Raw genomic sequence first — 15648 nt, 5'->3', positions numbered from 1 at the left:
AATCAGTTTCGCAGTCCCTGCTGCTGAAAAACATTCCCACAGCATGATGCTGCCACCACCATGTTTCACTATGGGGATGGTGTTCTTGGGGTGATCGGATGTGTTGGGTTTGCGCCAGTGTTTTTCTTGGTGGACGAAAAGTTAAATTTTAGTCTCATCTGACCAGAGCACCTTCCCTCCATACATTTGGGGAGTCGCCCACATGCCTTTTGGCAAACTCAAATCGTGTCTTCTTATTTTTATCACTAAGTAATGGCTTTTTTCTGGCCACTCTTCCATAAAGCCCAGCTCTATGGAGTGTACGGCTTATTGTGGTCACATGCACAGATAGACCAGTCTCTGCTGTGGAACTCTGCAGCTCCTTCAGGGTTACCTTTGGTCACTATTTTACCTCTCTGATTAATGGCCTCCTTGCCCGGTCTGTGAGTTTTGGTGGGCGGCCCTCTCTTGGCAGGTTTGTTGTGGTACCATGTTCTTTCCACTTGAGGACGATGGATTTGATGGTGCTCCGGGGGATCATCAAAGATTTGGATATTTTTTTTATAAACCCAACCCAGAATTGTACTTCTCAACAACTTTGTCCCTGACTTGTTTGGAGAGCTCCTTGGTCTTCATGGTGTGATGCCTCTTTGCTTAGTGGTGTTGCAGCCTCTGGGGCCTTTCAGAAAAGGTGTGTTTATACTGACAGATCATGTGACACTTAGATTTCACACAGGTGGACTTCATTTCACTAATTATGTGACTTCTGAAGGTAATTGGTTGCACCAGAACTTTTGAGGGGCTTCATAGCAAAGGGGATGATTACATATGCACATGACAATTTTCAGAATTTTATTTATAAAGATTGTTTTTTATATATATTTTTCTCATTTCACTTCACCAAATTAGACTATTTTGAGCAGATCCATCACATAAAATTAAGATTAAAAAAAATAAATTACAGTTTGTATTGTAACAAAAAAGGGAAAAAGTCAAGGGGGTGAATACTTTTGCAAGGTACTGTATATATATGTTTGATAATTCATTAATAATAATGGGACCAATAAACAGAATGCGTATTTTTAATTATAGAAATATGTAATGCATTTCAAACCACACACTTATAAAGAGGAGGTATTGAGAGTGGTATTGTAAGATTAAATAATTGGCGGCAGCTGGTATGACAAATGCACTAACTGAGTTTATAGGTAAATTGATTGATGTTGGTATTGTTTGCTATCTGTAACTGAATAAACAAATTACTCTTTTAATAACAAAATATTGAAGAATATATTTAAGTCTGGAACTTACTGTGTGAATTCAAGACCCAAAATTGAGTCTATCCTTTTTAAGTTACTTAGACAAATCAGAGATTTTAGATTTGAATAAACCTCTGAACATGAAACGAATGCTTAAAGTTTGACATTCCAATGGTAGGCTGAAACATGATATACCAGGTCTACTAGCATACAGCCAATTGTACAGTATGATGCTAACTTACCCCACTTACTAGGCTCAGACAAGTCAGAATGGCAGGCAGGAATAAACTGTGAACAATGTGGCTTCGCTGCATTGTGGCAATCAAAACAAGCATTACTCCTAAACTCTTATACATGTGGCAGGAGCTTCCAATCCAGATACCTTCAAAGTCCCTCAAAAAAGTTAACAATTTATCACAAAATGTATTTTCGCAGACAGAAAACTAGGATCAAAACGTATTCCACACAAAAATCCTAAATAGGGAGACTCATATGTCCCAGATCTTCTAAAATAAAATATCATCACGCACATGGCTCAATGTGTGTTCTGGCACTCACGTTAGTCACTTAGAATGATTCTAGGTGGGTATCGAAGCAATTTTGGTCAGTCTACACTCCTCAAGATATACCCACTTTAGCTTTCTCATTGCCTTTTTGCTTTCAATTTTGCATCTTATTTGTATCACAGAAGCGGCGAAACGCCACTCAGTGTGTACTAGGGATGCGATTTTAAGTGAACAGAAATTAGTTTTGAACATGTACAAAGTTGCAAATACAGCATAACGGAAAAAAATGAAGCCACTGCATCGTAGCACTTCATACAGATGTGTCCACATACATCTATTCTCCATGCACTAGAAGTCGCGCCACACAACGCGGGAGCTCCATGTGCCTCGGTAGCACAGAGCGTCTTTTGTGCGCCTTTTACCTTCAAATGCGCCTAATTCACACAGTGATACAAATAGCTAGCACAAGCAGCTTCTGCTCATTAAAATGATATGCAGCGTAACTATATTGTCTGTGAGTCTGCAGGTGTAACAGCATGTGAAATGCTACGTTACAGTGTCAGCAGCTTTAACACTGTAACGTAGCATTTCGCATACAGATACACCTGCAGATGCACAAGGAACCTAGGCATTCTGCATATCATTTTATCAGCACAAGTATTCGCATCAGTGTTTAAATAAGACGCATTTGAAGGTAAAAAGTCAAACAGATGCTCGGTGCTAACAAGTTACGCCACGCGATGGCGCAATTAGAAGGCTGTTTAACGCACAAGGAGGCTAGATGTATGAGGATCTGTATACATATATACCGAGTCACCCAGGACCAGGCATTCAGAGAGGGACTGTTTGGTGCAACTGAAACCACAGTGTATTAGGACACGTCTGTACTTGGGATGCAACTATAAAGTATATTTATGGAGCGCATAATGTAGAGCAATAGTCCAAGTTCTTCTGGGGAAGGAAATTTTTTGTTAGAACCGGTTTTCAAACCCGACACAAAGAGAGGTGAATCCCCACCTGCAACAAGACCACAAGAAACCAGCCAATTTTAGTACAAACTTTATTTATAGTGCAATAGTGATGGGTGTTATAAATAGGGATGGGAAAAAAAGGTTTTAGATGACCAGATTACTCTGATTTTGGATTAACACATCATAATCATCCCCTTGAATTACACCAACAGTGGAAAATAATCTACGGTGCCACTAACTTCACAAATTATTACTGCTACACTTTAAAGGCCATCTCAATATCTGTTATAGTCATGGTTAACTAAATTATACAGCATTTATGCTGTTCCATGGAGAAACAATCAACATTCTTAATTCCAAATGTTCCTTTGGGGGGAGGGGATCAAATTACCCTGTTTACTTACTGAGCTCCGTCAACCATCCCTCTCTTCTTGTAAAACGGTGAAATTACTAAATATAAGTGTAAAGAATTTACTGGTCACTGGGCCAGTATCAAAATCAAATCAGCTTGTTTAACTACTACAGGTTTTAATGAAGGTGTTAGCACTAATCAGTCTGCTTGGCCGCTGACCAGCTTTGAGGCCTAATGCTGGTTACGCACTAGCCGATATATATTGGCCCATCAATTATATCAATAATATCAATATATCTGCTGGCCGTCGGCCAGTGTGTATAGATGATATGTCTGTGAACTGCGTCTCACTGCCAAATGTGCCATGGCCAGCAGTAGTTGGGTAGAAAGGAGAAGTGTTACAGGTGGGTCAATGACACTGATCCCCCCCATCCCTGAAAATGTCCCCCTGTGTTGATCTTATTAAGATTTGGAATGTAACTAAATATTAAATAATAAGCGCACTTGCAATCAACAAATAGTCACCTGGTTGCATTCCATGAAAGACGACCAAAGTAGGATGGAAGCACTTGTATGGCTTAGGAAAGTAAAATAGGTTAATAAAATAAACCTTTGTTTCTTTGGGTGCAGCCCACATCGATCAATTTAACACAACAATGAGGCACTCAGTACTGCTATGATTACGCTTATCGACAGCAGTGGGCCAGGCTTACCCTGTAATTTTAGGTACTCTTGAAATTGTACTCTGTTGCTAGCAAACCAAAACGCTCCCCACCAGTTTTGTATCTTTTTTTCTCATGGGTGAATCCATTGATGAAGGTGGGCTACATTCTACCAAGCCACTGAGTATTTATTTAAAATATTTTACTTATTTAAGCTCTGTGAGTGCTTTCATCATATATTTGGTCTGAATAATAACTACTATATTTAGTGTACATATAGACATATACACAAAGTCACTAGCATGAAGCCCATCTTAGTGGACACTTTGAAATCTTGTGCAATAAGTCTCAATGCTATCCAGAAACAATGAATTAACATATTAGGATGAGGTTGAGGAAAAATAAACACAAAACCAAATCATTTATTTTCTAATGGAAAATACAATTTATTTCCAAAATAAAAGTCACAGATGCACAAAACACACAATTTAATCTGCTGAATAAAAGAGTAAATATAGAAGGGCAAAAAACATATAACAGCAAGAAAGGGGCAAACATAAACCATGATTTTTTTAGGCAAATAGGTTTCAAACATTCAGAGCAAAAAAAATAAAAAATAGCAAGAAAACATTTCCCAAGAAAAACTATTACCTAGCTATTTCATAGGATGCCAGTATGAGGCTCTGCTGACATTACCAGCCTATTTCTGGCAGTAAAATGGTTTTACTAAAAGAAAAACATGATTCTATTTTTCAGTACACTATTATTTTACAGCTGAGTGGCTAATAGACATTAACCTTCACAATGTTTGTGTATGTCTAAATTCAATGTGTTCTGATAACAGAAATACCTCTGCCCTTGATATAAATTCTTTGTGGCAGCCATTTTACAATCTTCAATGGTAAAAAAAAAAAAAAAAGTATAAGCCATAGTAAGGGATGGCCACACATCTATGTAACATGTTTGAGGGAATTTCTGCTTTGATAAGGCACACCTAACCACATTTAACAAATAGTGGTAGCCCATATAACTATAAGATCCGCTGAGATTTGCTGTGTTAAATTTAAACGTTGCATGTTTGTAAATATAGCATTTCTCTGTCTTTGTCGAAACCTTAGATAAAAATCTAACATTCAAAAACATCTTGTATCGATTACAGAGACCTGTATTTAAAAAGATATATATGTACATATTTATATCTATGTCCTGAGTGCTGTTTTTTCTAATCAATTGTTTTTTTTTTTTTTGAACATTTTAGATTTTTAAATGTATTTTATTTTTTCAAATCTCTATACAACACTAAAACCGTGACTAATATGATGCAGAAGTAGCTAGAAATGGATGTAAAGCATTCAGCAGAGGAATGAGTTCACACACGAGAAACAATATTCAAGAGATAAGAACTGGTTGATTTCACCCAAATCTGACTGGATTTAAGTCTCCCCAGTCTTCCTCATTACTGACATAAAAATAAGTGTTTATGACTTATGATTTTAAGTCTTTAATCAATTGCCCATTTGCGTTATAACTTTCTTGAATTGGATTTTAGGAGAAGAATAACATACCCACTGGCATTAAATCTAGGTGCATTTAACATACGCTAAAACATGTTCAATGCATAAACTGCTGAGAATATAAAAATCGTTCCAAATGAGACCATACATTTGTGATTTACGTGCATTTAACTTGAAAACTTCTACTTCCATCTCAGTGAAACATATAATACATACATGTCAAATACGGTTTGTGTATTGTGTTTTAGCAAATGTAAGCCGCATTTCAAATGCCAGTGGATGCAGTCTGGTTTGTTCTTTAGTTAAGTTTTAGTATAACAGATTTTTAACGCTTTCCTGTCATTGACCAAATGAACCTACAACCAAAATTATTATATACATATACACAGTAAACAAAATCATAACAAAACCATGTGTAAGAATATATCAGAAACGAGATGCTAATCGGTTTGTGTCATTCTTATGGCTTGGTTTACATTAATGCCGTCATAAGTGGCTTTCGGTTTGGCTATAAGGAATGCTGACATCAGCTCTGACAGAAGTGGTGCACTATCAAAAACTGAAGCAATAAGAATGAGAGATGATAGGGAGAACTAGACTTAAATTCAAGGTCCAGAATTGTAAAATGTCCAATAATCATATAAAAAGAAAGGCACGTATACAGTATGAGTGTGGCATTGTCCGACCAAAATAACTTGCCTTCAGCAATACAGGGGTCCTGGATATTTATGCCCCTATACAAGAATAGCATTGTGAAGCTGTGCACCTTTCCCATATGCACCCAGCATACACAGTAGAAAGGCCATAGTTCCTGAATTGACTGCCCAGTTAAAAAACAGAGAAGTTATAGATATACTGTTTCTTCTTTGGAATGAGAAAAATAATCTGACTGTATTCTAATACACTGGCTCACCAAGGCTTGTTCACCTGAAAAGCAGCCAGGATGCTACCAACTAGCATGTTTTAAAATGTATTCTTAGAAAACATTTTCATGGCTTTTATCATATAAAAAGGTACGTGCACATACAGTAGCTAAGACATGCTGGGTTCTAAGCTATTAATGTGTACAAACAAACTGCATTTTTCACTATGTTGTGTTTCATGCATTTTAAAGCAATGTTACTTTTTGTAGCCTAGGTATATATTTAATCTATATTTAGCACTACGTCCAGTATTGGCAGTATCCCGAAGATAATCAGAATAGGCAACTTCCAGATGGGATCCCACAGAGATTTTGGGAGACTTTGTGAACAAGTACATTGCAGGGTAAATATACAATAAAATCTCACAAATACATGTACTAACCCTACTTTTAAAGCAGCAGCAGCCCCCCCTCCCCCCCTTCATTAACACATTCATGTTTGCTTTACCTGAATTAGGAACACTGTTTCTGAAAAAGCTACTTTCTTACCCTATAACAACTATCACAAAGTACTGTGCCAATCACAATGGGCCGCATTCAGAGGTGGACGCAGAGCGTTTGTGGGAGGTAGCGTGGGTGGGGGATGGGCCTAAATGCAGGCATGTCTGTCTCTTCAAATTTGTACGCAGTGGTTAAGGCCCCAGCGGCTTACTTCCATTGGACATTCTCAGTGACCATAGGGTTGCTCAGAACATAGATTCTGCGAGCAATGGTGCATCTGTTATGAATTCAGCTGGACTTGAGATGCCATTAATAGGCGTCTCAATATAAATCACAGCTGAACAAACGCTACTGCATATGCATTATCATACACCTCTGTATCAGGCCCAATGTCACGCCCTGCAGCTACAAATATGGCCATATAGGGATTATTGTAAACACCTGGGAAATTGGCCATTGTCTATAATAATTTAATGGGGGCCCCTAGTGTTCCATTAAAATGGCGCATTCATGGGAAATTGAAGATAATCATGGTGTTTAATAATGATAATTACATAAAGCAGAGCAATTAGCAAGTTTGTTAGTCATTTGTAGATAGGTCTTCACTGAAATCACGTACAGAAGACCACAAAGCTGAAATCTCCTGCTGAATTGAGCCAGGCAGCGGGAAACAACTCGCACAGTTGCATTATCAATTGTTCCTGCAGAGCTGAATGAGAGGCAGTGGTATACAGTAGTTACCATGTGCCCAAACCTCAAGTCAGAATTGCTGCTTTGATCCATTTTAACAAAACTACAGAAAGGTTCCTCATATACCATACTGCACTTTGCACAATGTCTTGTGAGGCAGAACCTCTAAGATTTTTAAGGAAATTATATTTGTTAAAATATTTTACTGATGGTCATAATATGTATTTAACATTGGGAACCTCAAAACTAAAGATACCAGATCAGGCAAGCAAAAACATTATAATTTTTTATATATATGCTAAAGCCTAAATAGAGTTTATTATCTCTCTCACCTTTTAACCCTTTCACATTGAGGTTCAGATATGGAGGAGAACATTCTACATATTTTGCTAAGTAAACATGATTGACATTTAGCTTAATCTGATTTACTAGACCAAGTCCCCTATTATGCTTGTGGCATCTGCACCCTATTGCTCTGCAATGTTTTACAGTCCACTCAAGCAGTTTAAGGATTATATTGACACTAAGATAAAATCCTCAAATAAAATTTTATGGTGTCATCCATTTGAGGATTACACTCCCTCTTTCTATATGTATTTTGCTGAGAACACAGAGAGCAGGACGCCTCCAGTCCCGTGCTCCTCAATAGAATTCTTCTGTTCAGATCTACTGGAGAGGACAAGACAAACTGAGCAAATTTCTGGCCTACAAGCTCAAATATGCAACGCAATTTCCTGTGTTGTAAGGGGTCTGGAGCTCCTCCTATATGCTCCATGGGGGAGAAAATCAGAAAGAGGGACTGCTGTCCAAAAATGGACAACCCATGTAAAGAGTAATAGAGCTGAAAACATGTAAAAATACATTTTTGTTGTCTAAAAGTACCATAAAATAAAGGGGGAAAAAACAAAGCACTTATTACCATGCACAAAATACCAAAATTAATTTTTGTGAAAACTATTCACATTTTGATTATTGAAGGCAGTGTGCTTTGGGGTAGGGAGTCGTCAGGATTGGGCATGAGGTATCCACTGGCTGTTATCCAGGGGTCTTCGGAGTAGCTCCTCAACATGTCTTGCCACATCCATGCTGTCATCCAATTCAAACTCTCCATCAGGGTCCAGAACGGAGTCAGCACTACAGAAACAACAGTGGTAAGAACAGTCTGGAACAGTGCTGTAATGAATGAAGATAATGTGTATGTGTATATATATAAATCCAGATGTGCACTCACAAGTCTTCTCAAAAGTGACTTATCAACAAGATATCTTGACAAAGGTCCACGTGTGGGACAGAAATGTTGGTGCTCTAACTTTGTTATGCTGCTATGATGAATTAAAAAGTCACTTTTAAGAGCGCTGGTGAGTGCACCCTTGGATTTATATTTTTGTATTGATGAGGACATATACACACATATATATATATGGAACTATTGGAGCACATATATAGTGCACCCCAATAGCTCCCACTGCTAGGCCTAGTATCAGCTGAGAGGAGGAGGGACACGCCCGCCACCGGAAACGATTTAAGTATGGAGGCAGGTAGGAGCAGGGGGGGGTGGGACTGAGTTGGTGGGGGGCATTACATTACTTTCATTGGTGTATCTACAATGGGTATAGGATGTGCTGTGCACATGGGCCCTCTCTGTACCCACGCTTAGTACTTAGCTCTCCGGAATTCCACGTGGATGCTGCAGAAGCAACATAAATCGACGGGAGAATGGTGTGGCGGCCACTTTCCAAGAGATTTGCGCGTTCGCAGTAGAGAAGTCTCCAGGACCATGTCGCGGGTGCCATGTTACCAGAGACCTGCACATGCACAGAATGGAGAGGGCCTGCAAGAAGTTTGCACACTGGCCCCCTCCTCTTTTAAACAGCCTGATTACTTTTGATACTATCCAAAAGAACTTCTTTTCATCACACCAGGGGTCCAATGGATAATGAGGTCTCTGATCACCTTGTTCATGCTTAACACATTTTGATACTTCCATATCTTTATCAAAAGCGGATATACAGAATAATACAGTAATAACACCCTCCTTCCTCTGAAGTTCTATCACTATAGTATATAACACTGTAATATTGATTCCCCTAATACGAACATCTCAGATGATACAGTAATAACTGTACAATACAGTATCAGCTTCAAACTGTAGCATCGACAGAAAAACATAAAAAAGGGCTATTTATTCTTGAAAAAATATTGTTACTGAAATGTCATCATGTATTGGGGTATAATGAGACAGGATGTGAGAAGGAAAAGCATAAAATTTTACTTTTATTAGTTTCTTTAAAATAAAAATAAACATAAGCAAAATATAAAAAATGTTGTGGTATATGTATTTAAAATCTAAAAGGTGCATACACACGTAACGATTTTGTAACCAACAATTATCTGTCAGATTTTCCCTTGAAAAGTGAACGATTTTTTGAAGTGTAATGAACAATTTTTACAACGATGAACAAAAAATGTACCTTCCCTTAATGAAAATCGTTATGTTGGACAGTCTGAAATTAACTACAAACGGGAGCGCGCTTGAACGATTTTCGTTAATTGTTATAACTCAGAAACTGAATGATTTTTTGAGTGATTGAACGATAACGACCTCGTTATAGTTAAATCGTTCAAAAAATCGTTAAGTGTGTACGCACCTTAATAGAGCATCTAATTTTCACCCACAATATAGTATCTTATTGGTTTTATTTAAATAATGGGACATATTCCTCATTCTATAAATCCAAAGCTATTGTATGTTGAGATTATAATATATACACTGAAATGCCAAAAGTCATAGGATAGATGCCTAGTATCATGTAGGACCCCCTCTAGCTCGGCAAAGTGCAGCTACGCAAGTGGACAGAAGACCTCTGGAGAGATGTTGACACATGCCATCTGGATAACTTCCCACAGCTTCCTGATATTTGTAGGTGCAGGATGTTGGATGCAAATGGATCTCTCTACCACGTCTCATAAATGCTCGATTGGGTTCATGTTGGGCAACCAATGCCTAGTGTTACCGGCTAATTACGTGTTCAGCAACCAATACCATGTGAACACACCCCATACCATTATGAAACTACCGCCAGCCTGCACAGTGCCTTGTTGACAACTGGGGTCGACTGCCTCATGGGGTCTGCGTGACATCCAAACCCTACCATCAGCCTGAAACAACTGCAACCATGACTCATTGGACCACGCCACATGTTGCCAGTCCTCCAGGGTTCATGAGCGACGTCATGAGCCCAGGTGAGGCGCTGTGTCTGCTGTTGTAGTGTTAACAGTGGCAACCTGGTATGTCTTCTGCTCCCACATCCCATGGAAGCTAAAGAACGTTGCATTGACCTGCTGCATATGCGTCTGGTCCCTACTGCATTGAGTGTGTATATGATTTGAGCCAGTGTCGCTTGTCTGTTACCACGGACAATTCTGGCCAGACGCTGCTGGTAGTGCCTTCCATGAGGTATCCCGGGTACACACGTGACACAGCAGACCGAGGACTGTCGAATGTACGCACAACTTTGGAAATGGATGTCCCATCAATTGGGCACCCTCTATCATGTCCCATTCGAACTCCGATAAGTCACGTCACCTTGCCATGAGCAGCCTAGCCGGTATTCAAACTGACTCACAAGATGTCAGATTACAACTGATGCAGGTCTGGGCATTTCCAAGATGTCAGAGCGCGGTGACACCAGCCTACGATTACCTTTACATACTGCAATTCCATGACTTTTGACACTACAGTGTATTCGATAAGATGTATAATAATTGGTTATAAAAATGCAAACAAATATAACTTGAATTTTAGGCATAAATAAGGTTGCTAGCAATAATTGTATTGTGAATTGGGTGAGTTACCAATAATTCCATTTATATCTTATGCATGCATCCCTATTATTCACACAAGTGGTTGTATTAAATTAATGATTTGGAATAAAGTTCTCAGACGTTCTAATGCTAGAAATACACTGTTTCATTCAGGGTTGTTACAAACCTATTCCTTTTATATTTGGTACAACGGCTCCTTAGATATGGTTACACGTTTATCTTCTATGGTGTATATTTACTGTATTATCACAATTCTATCCAATAGACTAAATAGAATATCCTTTTAGGAAAGTGTAGTTATATACAGAAATTGTAACCAAATACCTTCATATATTCATGTATCTCTTTTTATTATATAGATGGTGGTAATATCAAAGTTAGTCAGCTATATATTTAGGTTTATATTTGGCTGTAATTTGGATTTAATTAATTCTTCTAATCCACCAATTATGAATGTTATAAATATCTCACTTTAAAAATTATGCATAATGGAAGAGGCAGACAAAAATTCTACATAGATGTCCAGGTATTTAATTCTTTTTTTTTAATGTATATGTCTTGTCAGTACATAAATCCAAGTGATGCATTTCTATATTCAAACAGACAGTGAAGTTTTTGATAATGTTTAAAGATAAGGTGTCGAGTCTCACACTGGCATCAATAGGATGTGATTTACACTCTTTGGTAGTTGGAGTGATCTGACAGCTGTAAAGTTATAAGCTTGGTTATTCCACTCCCAGTATATGTCTCTCTGAGGCTGTTGTTCAAACTTCAAGGGCGATTCACTGAGCCTATTATGGCAATTGGCAGGTAATTAATCTAAAGCAATTCTCTAGTTATACTATTGTTAATTAGCAGGTACTTGATCTAATTGCACCACGGCACAGTATTCTGCGGGACATTTAGATTGCTAATGTTCATCCTATCAGTGAAAAATCCCTTTTTATTTTTTTGTAACTATTTTTTTCAAATACTCACGTTTGCTGGTATAGACTATAGTGTGCCTGAGTACAAACTGCTGGTGAGGGTGCCTGGTCCATGTAGCTGTTTGTTGGCATAACATCTGAGGCAACAAACCTATAAAGAGAAAAGAAAATAGTTATATGTACTAATACCCACCGCTTGATTGTTCTTGCTGTTGTGTGTTTGCTTATAGAACAGGAGCTGAAGTATTAAACCCCTGGATCTGTGCAAGGTTACACGACACATTTCTGCACATATCAGCAGTCTATGCAGTGACCAGTTGCAGGTTTGGGGCCTGATTCTGTTTCAGACGCTTCTGTGGCCGCTTTTCCTTACAGCTGCGCCACTGTACTTCTATCCAGGGCGGAATTCAATTGTTTACGCGGTCCAGATCTCCCGTCTAAAGAGACAGGAGATTGCGGCCCCGCTATTCAATTGCCGCCGTTTTTCGCGCTGATCACACCCAAAGTGGTCGGGTTTAGCCGCGTAAAGCAGCTACCCCTTACCAAAGTGCTGGGCGAGACCGCGAAAAGTGATGTTTGGGCGCCCAAACAGGTCACTTTTCGCATATTTCAGCTCGCACCCCGCTGGGGCTGCGAGCTGAAACGGAGCGATGGCAGCTGATCGCGCCCGACAGGAGCAACAATTGAATAGCTCCGTCGGGCGCGAAACAATTGAATTCCGCCAACATTGTGCGGTGCGCAGTCGGCTCAAATAATTTTTCACAAATGCATGCAATTCAGAATCACCTCACCGGTGAAGAATAGGACCAGACTAGCCAAGACATAACAAACGTGTACACTCTACAAGTATTACAGCATCCACGAGTAGCTTGGAGCGTCATAGACTAATGAAACAACGTAGGTGTGCAACTTACTCTGGAACCACTTGCTTTATGGCTGGCTTCACATAGCCGTCTCCTTTTGCTACATAGAACAAGCAAAGTCACAAGTTTAATACAAACGTATCTAAAAAAGTAGAATTCATGTACAAATTATAATCAAATCACATCTGTATAACTGAGTGATTAGAGAGACAGAGGGATACATAGGGGGGAATTCAATTCAACGCGATGTTGAATAGACGCGGGAGGGAGCTCCCGCAGCTATTCAATACACCGCTGTATGTGGTTGAAGAATGCCGGTTATCGCGCCTTAACAAGTGTGTTAAGGCGCGTTAACCGGCATTCTCTGACCAAAGAGCCAGGCGTGCGGCTGTTAGCGCCGCGCTAAGCAGAAAAACAGCTGCACGCCCGGCACTTTGGTCGGATTTCTCCTCGCATCCCCAGGTGGTTGCGAGAAGAAATCCTTAGCGCGCCCAAACAGTGCGGTGAATTGAATAGCTGCGGGAGCTCCCTCCCGCGGCTATGCTACATCGCGTTGAATTGAATTCCCCCCATAGAGAGAAAGACGTAGAGAAGGAAAGATATATACTTACAGGGATTGCAGAGAACTGGGGTGTAATACTTGGAAAACACTTCATCTTTGGGGCGGTCAGGATACACATAGATGAGATAATTCAGATCTCCAAGTCGATCCGCCAGAGAACGTACTGAGAAATCTCGGCTGGTGAAAGGCATCAGATTCCACAAGGCCCTATCAGCTAGAGATGCATTACATATAAGCTCATTGCAAGTAGCAAAATCTCTTAAGGCCCCCACACATGGTACGATTTTTTAAACAATATGGCCGTTTCCAACAGATTGCAACGACTTATCGTTTAAAAATGTGCCGTGCGTGGGGATGCTAAGGATGTGATGCGCGCTCCCGCTGGTTGGTGATCTCTTCAACATACAGAAAGATCACCGACTTGTCTTCCACAATTTGCCACACATCGTTCCATGCGTATTCACGTTGTACGGTGTGAAGGCCGACACAGATGCAGGGAAGTCCGTGATGCATGCATCTGTGTGTAAAAACCTGTATAAAAATTAAAAACGGCTTCTGCCCCCCCATCCTCAAAAAGCACAACCAGCCCCGGGCTTTGGAGACCCAGTACTGGTTGTTCCTTCCGCCTCTCAGCCAATGAATGGTTCCCACCATTGACTTCAAATGTAACCGCAAATGTAACTTTAGAAAAGCTTGCCTCTCTCAGCCAATGATCGCTCAGCACTGGGATTCCTATAGAGAAATCCCGCCGCTGAGCAGTCATTCGGGTAGTACTGTCCTTAGTGGACATTACTAATATCTGCTGGTCCGCAAATTTTCATTTTTTTATTTTGCCAAGCCCTATGGATGCCTACTTTGGAACAAAGGGGACGTGATCCACGCATAGGAGGAGGGGAGTTTGGATTTTTTTCTTTACAGATACCTATGGATTCCTACTGGACAAGTGGATGCGAAATGGCAACAGGGGTACATAGGTGAGTATGTGAGATAGTGAGTGTTGTTCTGTCGTTTTCTTAATATTTCTTTTGCCTTGGAACTACAGGTACCGGCGGGCCAGTAATGCCCAGCATGCTGGTACTTGTGGTTCTCCAAGTACCAGCATGCGGGGGAGGCTTGCTGGGACCTGTAGTTCCACTGCAAAAGATAATATTTTAACTCTTTCATTTGCACTACACTATTACACTAACAACCCGGCACCAACCGCTCCAGAGGTGATGGGGATAGCCCAGGCTATCAGCCTAGGCCTGGGGTGCAGTTTTTAGATTTCAGGAGTAGAAACTTACGCAACTCAAACTTCCATGCTATTGTGATGCCCCCAATTTCAGAATCACTGAAGCGCAGGAGAAAAGTCCCATCCCTTTTATTCACCAACATGTCATGAGCCTGCTGCTTATTGACAAAGCCCAAAATGGCCCTGAAAACCAAAGTAAATTATGCAATGAGGACATGTGCATTATCCAATCACCAGTTATAGAACATACAGATCTTTATACCTGGAATGGTACAGACAAAAAACAATGAAAGTTGTAAAAGGAGGAGGTGGTAAGGAGCACAGACAGGAAAGCAATGTGTTATGTATAGGTGTTCAAATGCCCATCTATTCTCTTTACATTAAGCTTTATAGTTCTCAGCCTATCATAACAAGTATTTCATTTTGTGTTATTAAAGTCAGTTACACTGTTCATTCACTTGTGTGATCATTTGCTGGCTTTGTGTGCTCAAACACTGGATATTTCTGCACATCTTCCATTTTTTTGTTCTAAATTTCTAACTATTACTAATATTTAAATGAAAAAAAAAATATTTTAAAAATAATGATGATGGTAGATGTCTTAAAATTGTTTTGTTGTATCTTCAACATACCCCACTTTTTTTTAAACAAGAGCATTCACACAGAGACTCAGACATAATGTTCTGCAGAGGCTTCTGGGTATTCCTATTCAATCTGCAGCTTGCACTTACCCATCATTCCAGTGAGGCTTCAGGTGCTTTTTCAACACTTCCATTACTCCATCAAACCATTGCCAGAATGTGTAGTTCCAACCAGGCAGATTCTCCTGCATGCAACATGGAGTAACACTGTTTATACATAAAGCAAAATCTCATCTATCCTCTGTCGGTGATCACATTTTCATGGCCCATGACACCTGTGAGCCATGAAAATCTGCTTAAGTCT

General features: G+C 39.7%; 1 protein-coding gene across 2 annotated transcripts in view; it reads right to left on the bottom strand.

Annotated features, from left to right (window-relative positions):
- Positions 1-4156: 4156 nt before the first annotated feature.
- The window catches only part of LOC148540633 (signal transducer and activator of transcription 5B), a 269679-nt gene continuing 258187 nt past the window's right edge, over positions 4157-15648 (bottom strand). For both annotated transcript variants that reach the window (XM_088442457.1, XM_088442458.1), the window contains exons 15-20: positions 15435-15529; positions 14756-14886; positions 13522-13686; positions 12962-13010; positions 12100-12198; positions 4157-8430 (exon numbers count right to left, since the gene is read on the bottom strand). In XM_088442457.1, the coding sequence (XP_088298583.1) occupies positions 8301-8430; positions 12100-12198; positions 12962-13010; positions 13522-13686; positions 14756-14886; positions 15435-15529 (669 nt within the window). In that variant the 3' untranslated portion in view covers positions 4157-8300. The remainder of the gene's footprint in view (positions 8431-12099; positions 12199-12961; positions 13011-13521; positions 13687-14755; positions 14887-15434; positions 15530-15648) is intronic.

The sequence above is a fragment of the Taudactylus pleione genome, unplaced genomic scaffold (genome assembly GCF_031769625.1).
Source record: "Taudactylus pleione unplaced genomic scaffold, aTauple2 ptg000018l, whole genome shotgun sequence".
NCBI classification, from domain to species: Eukaryota; Metazoa; Chordata; class Amphibia; order Anura; family Myobatrachidae; genus Taudactylus; species Taudactylus pleione.
Note: the sequence above shows the minus strand (reverse complement) of the source record. Positions and strands in the feature narration are given on the sequence as shown.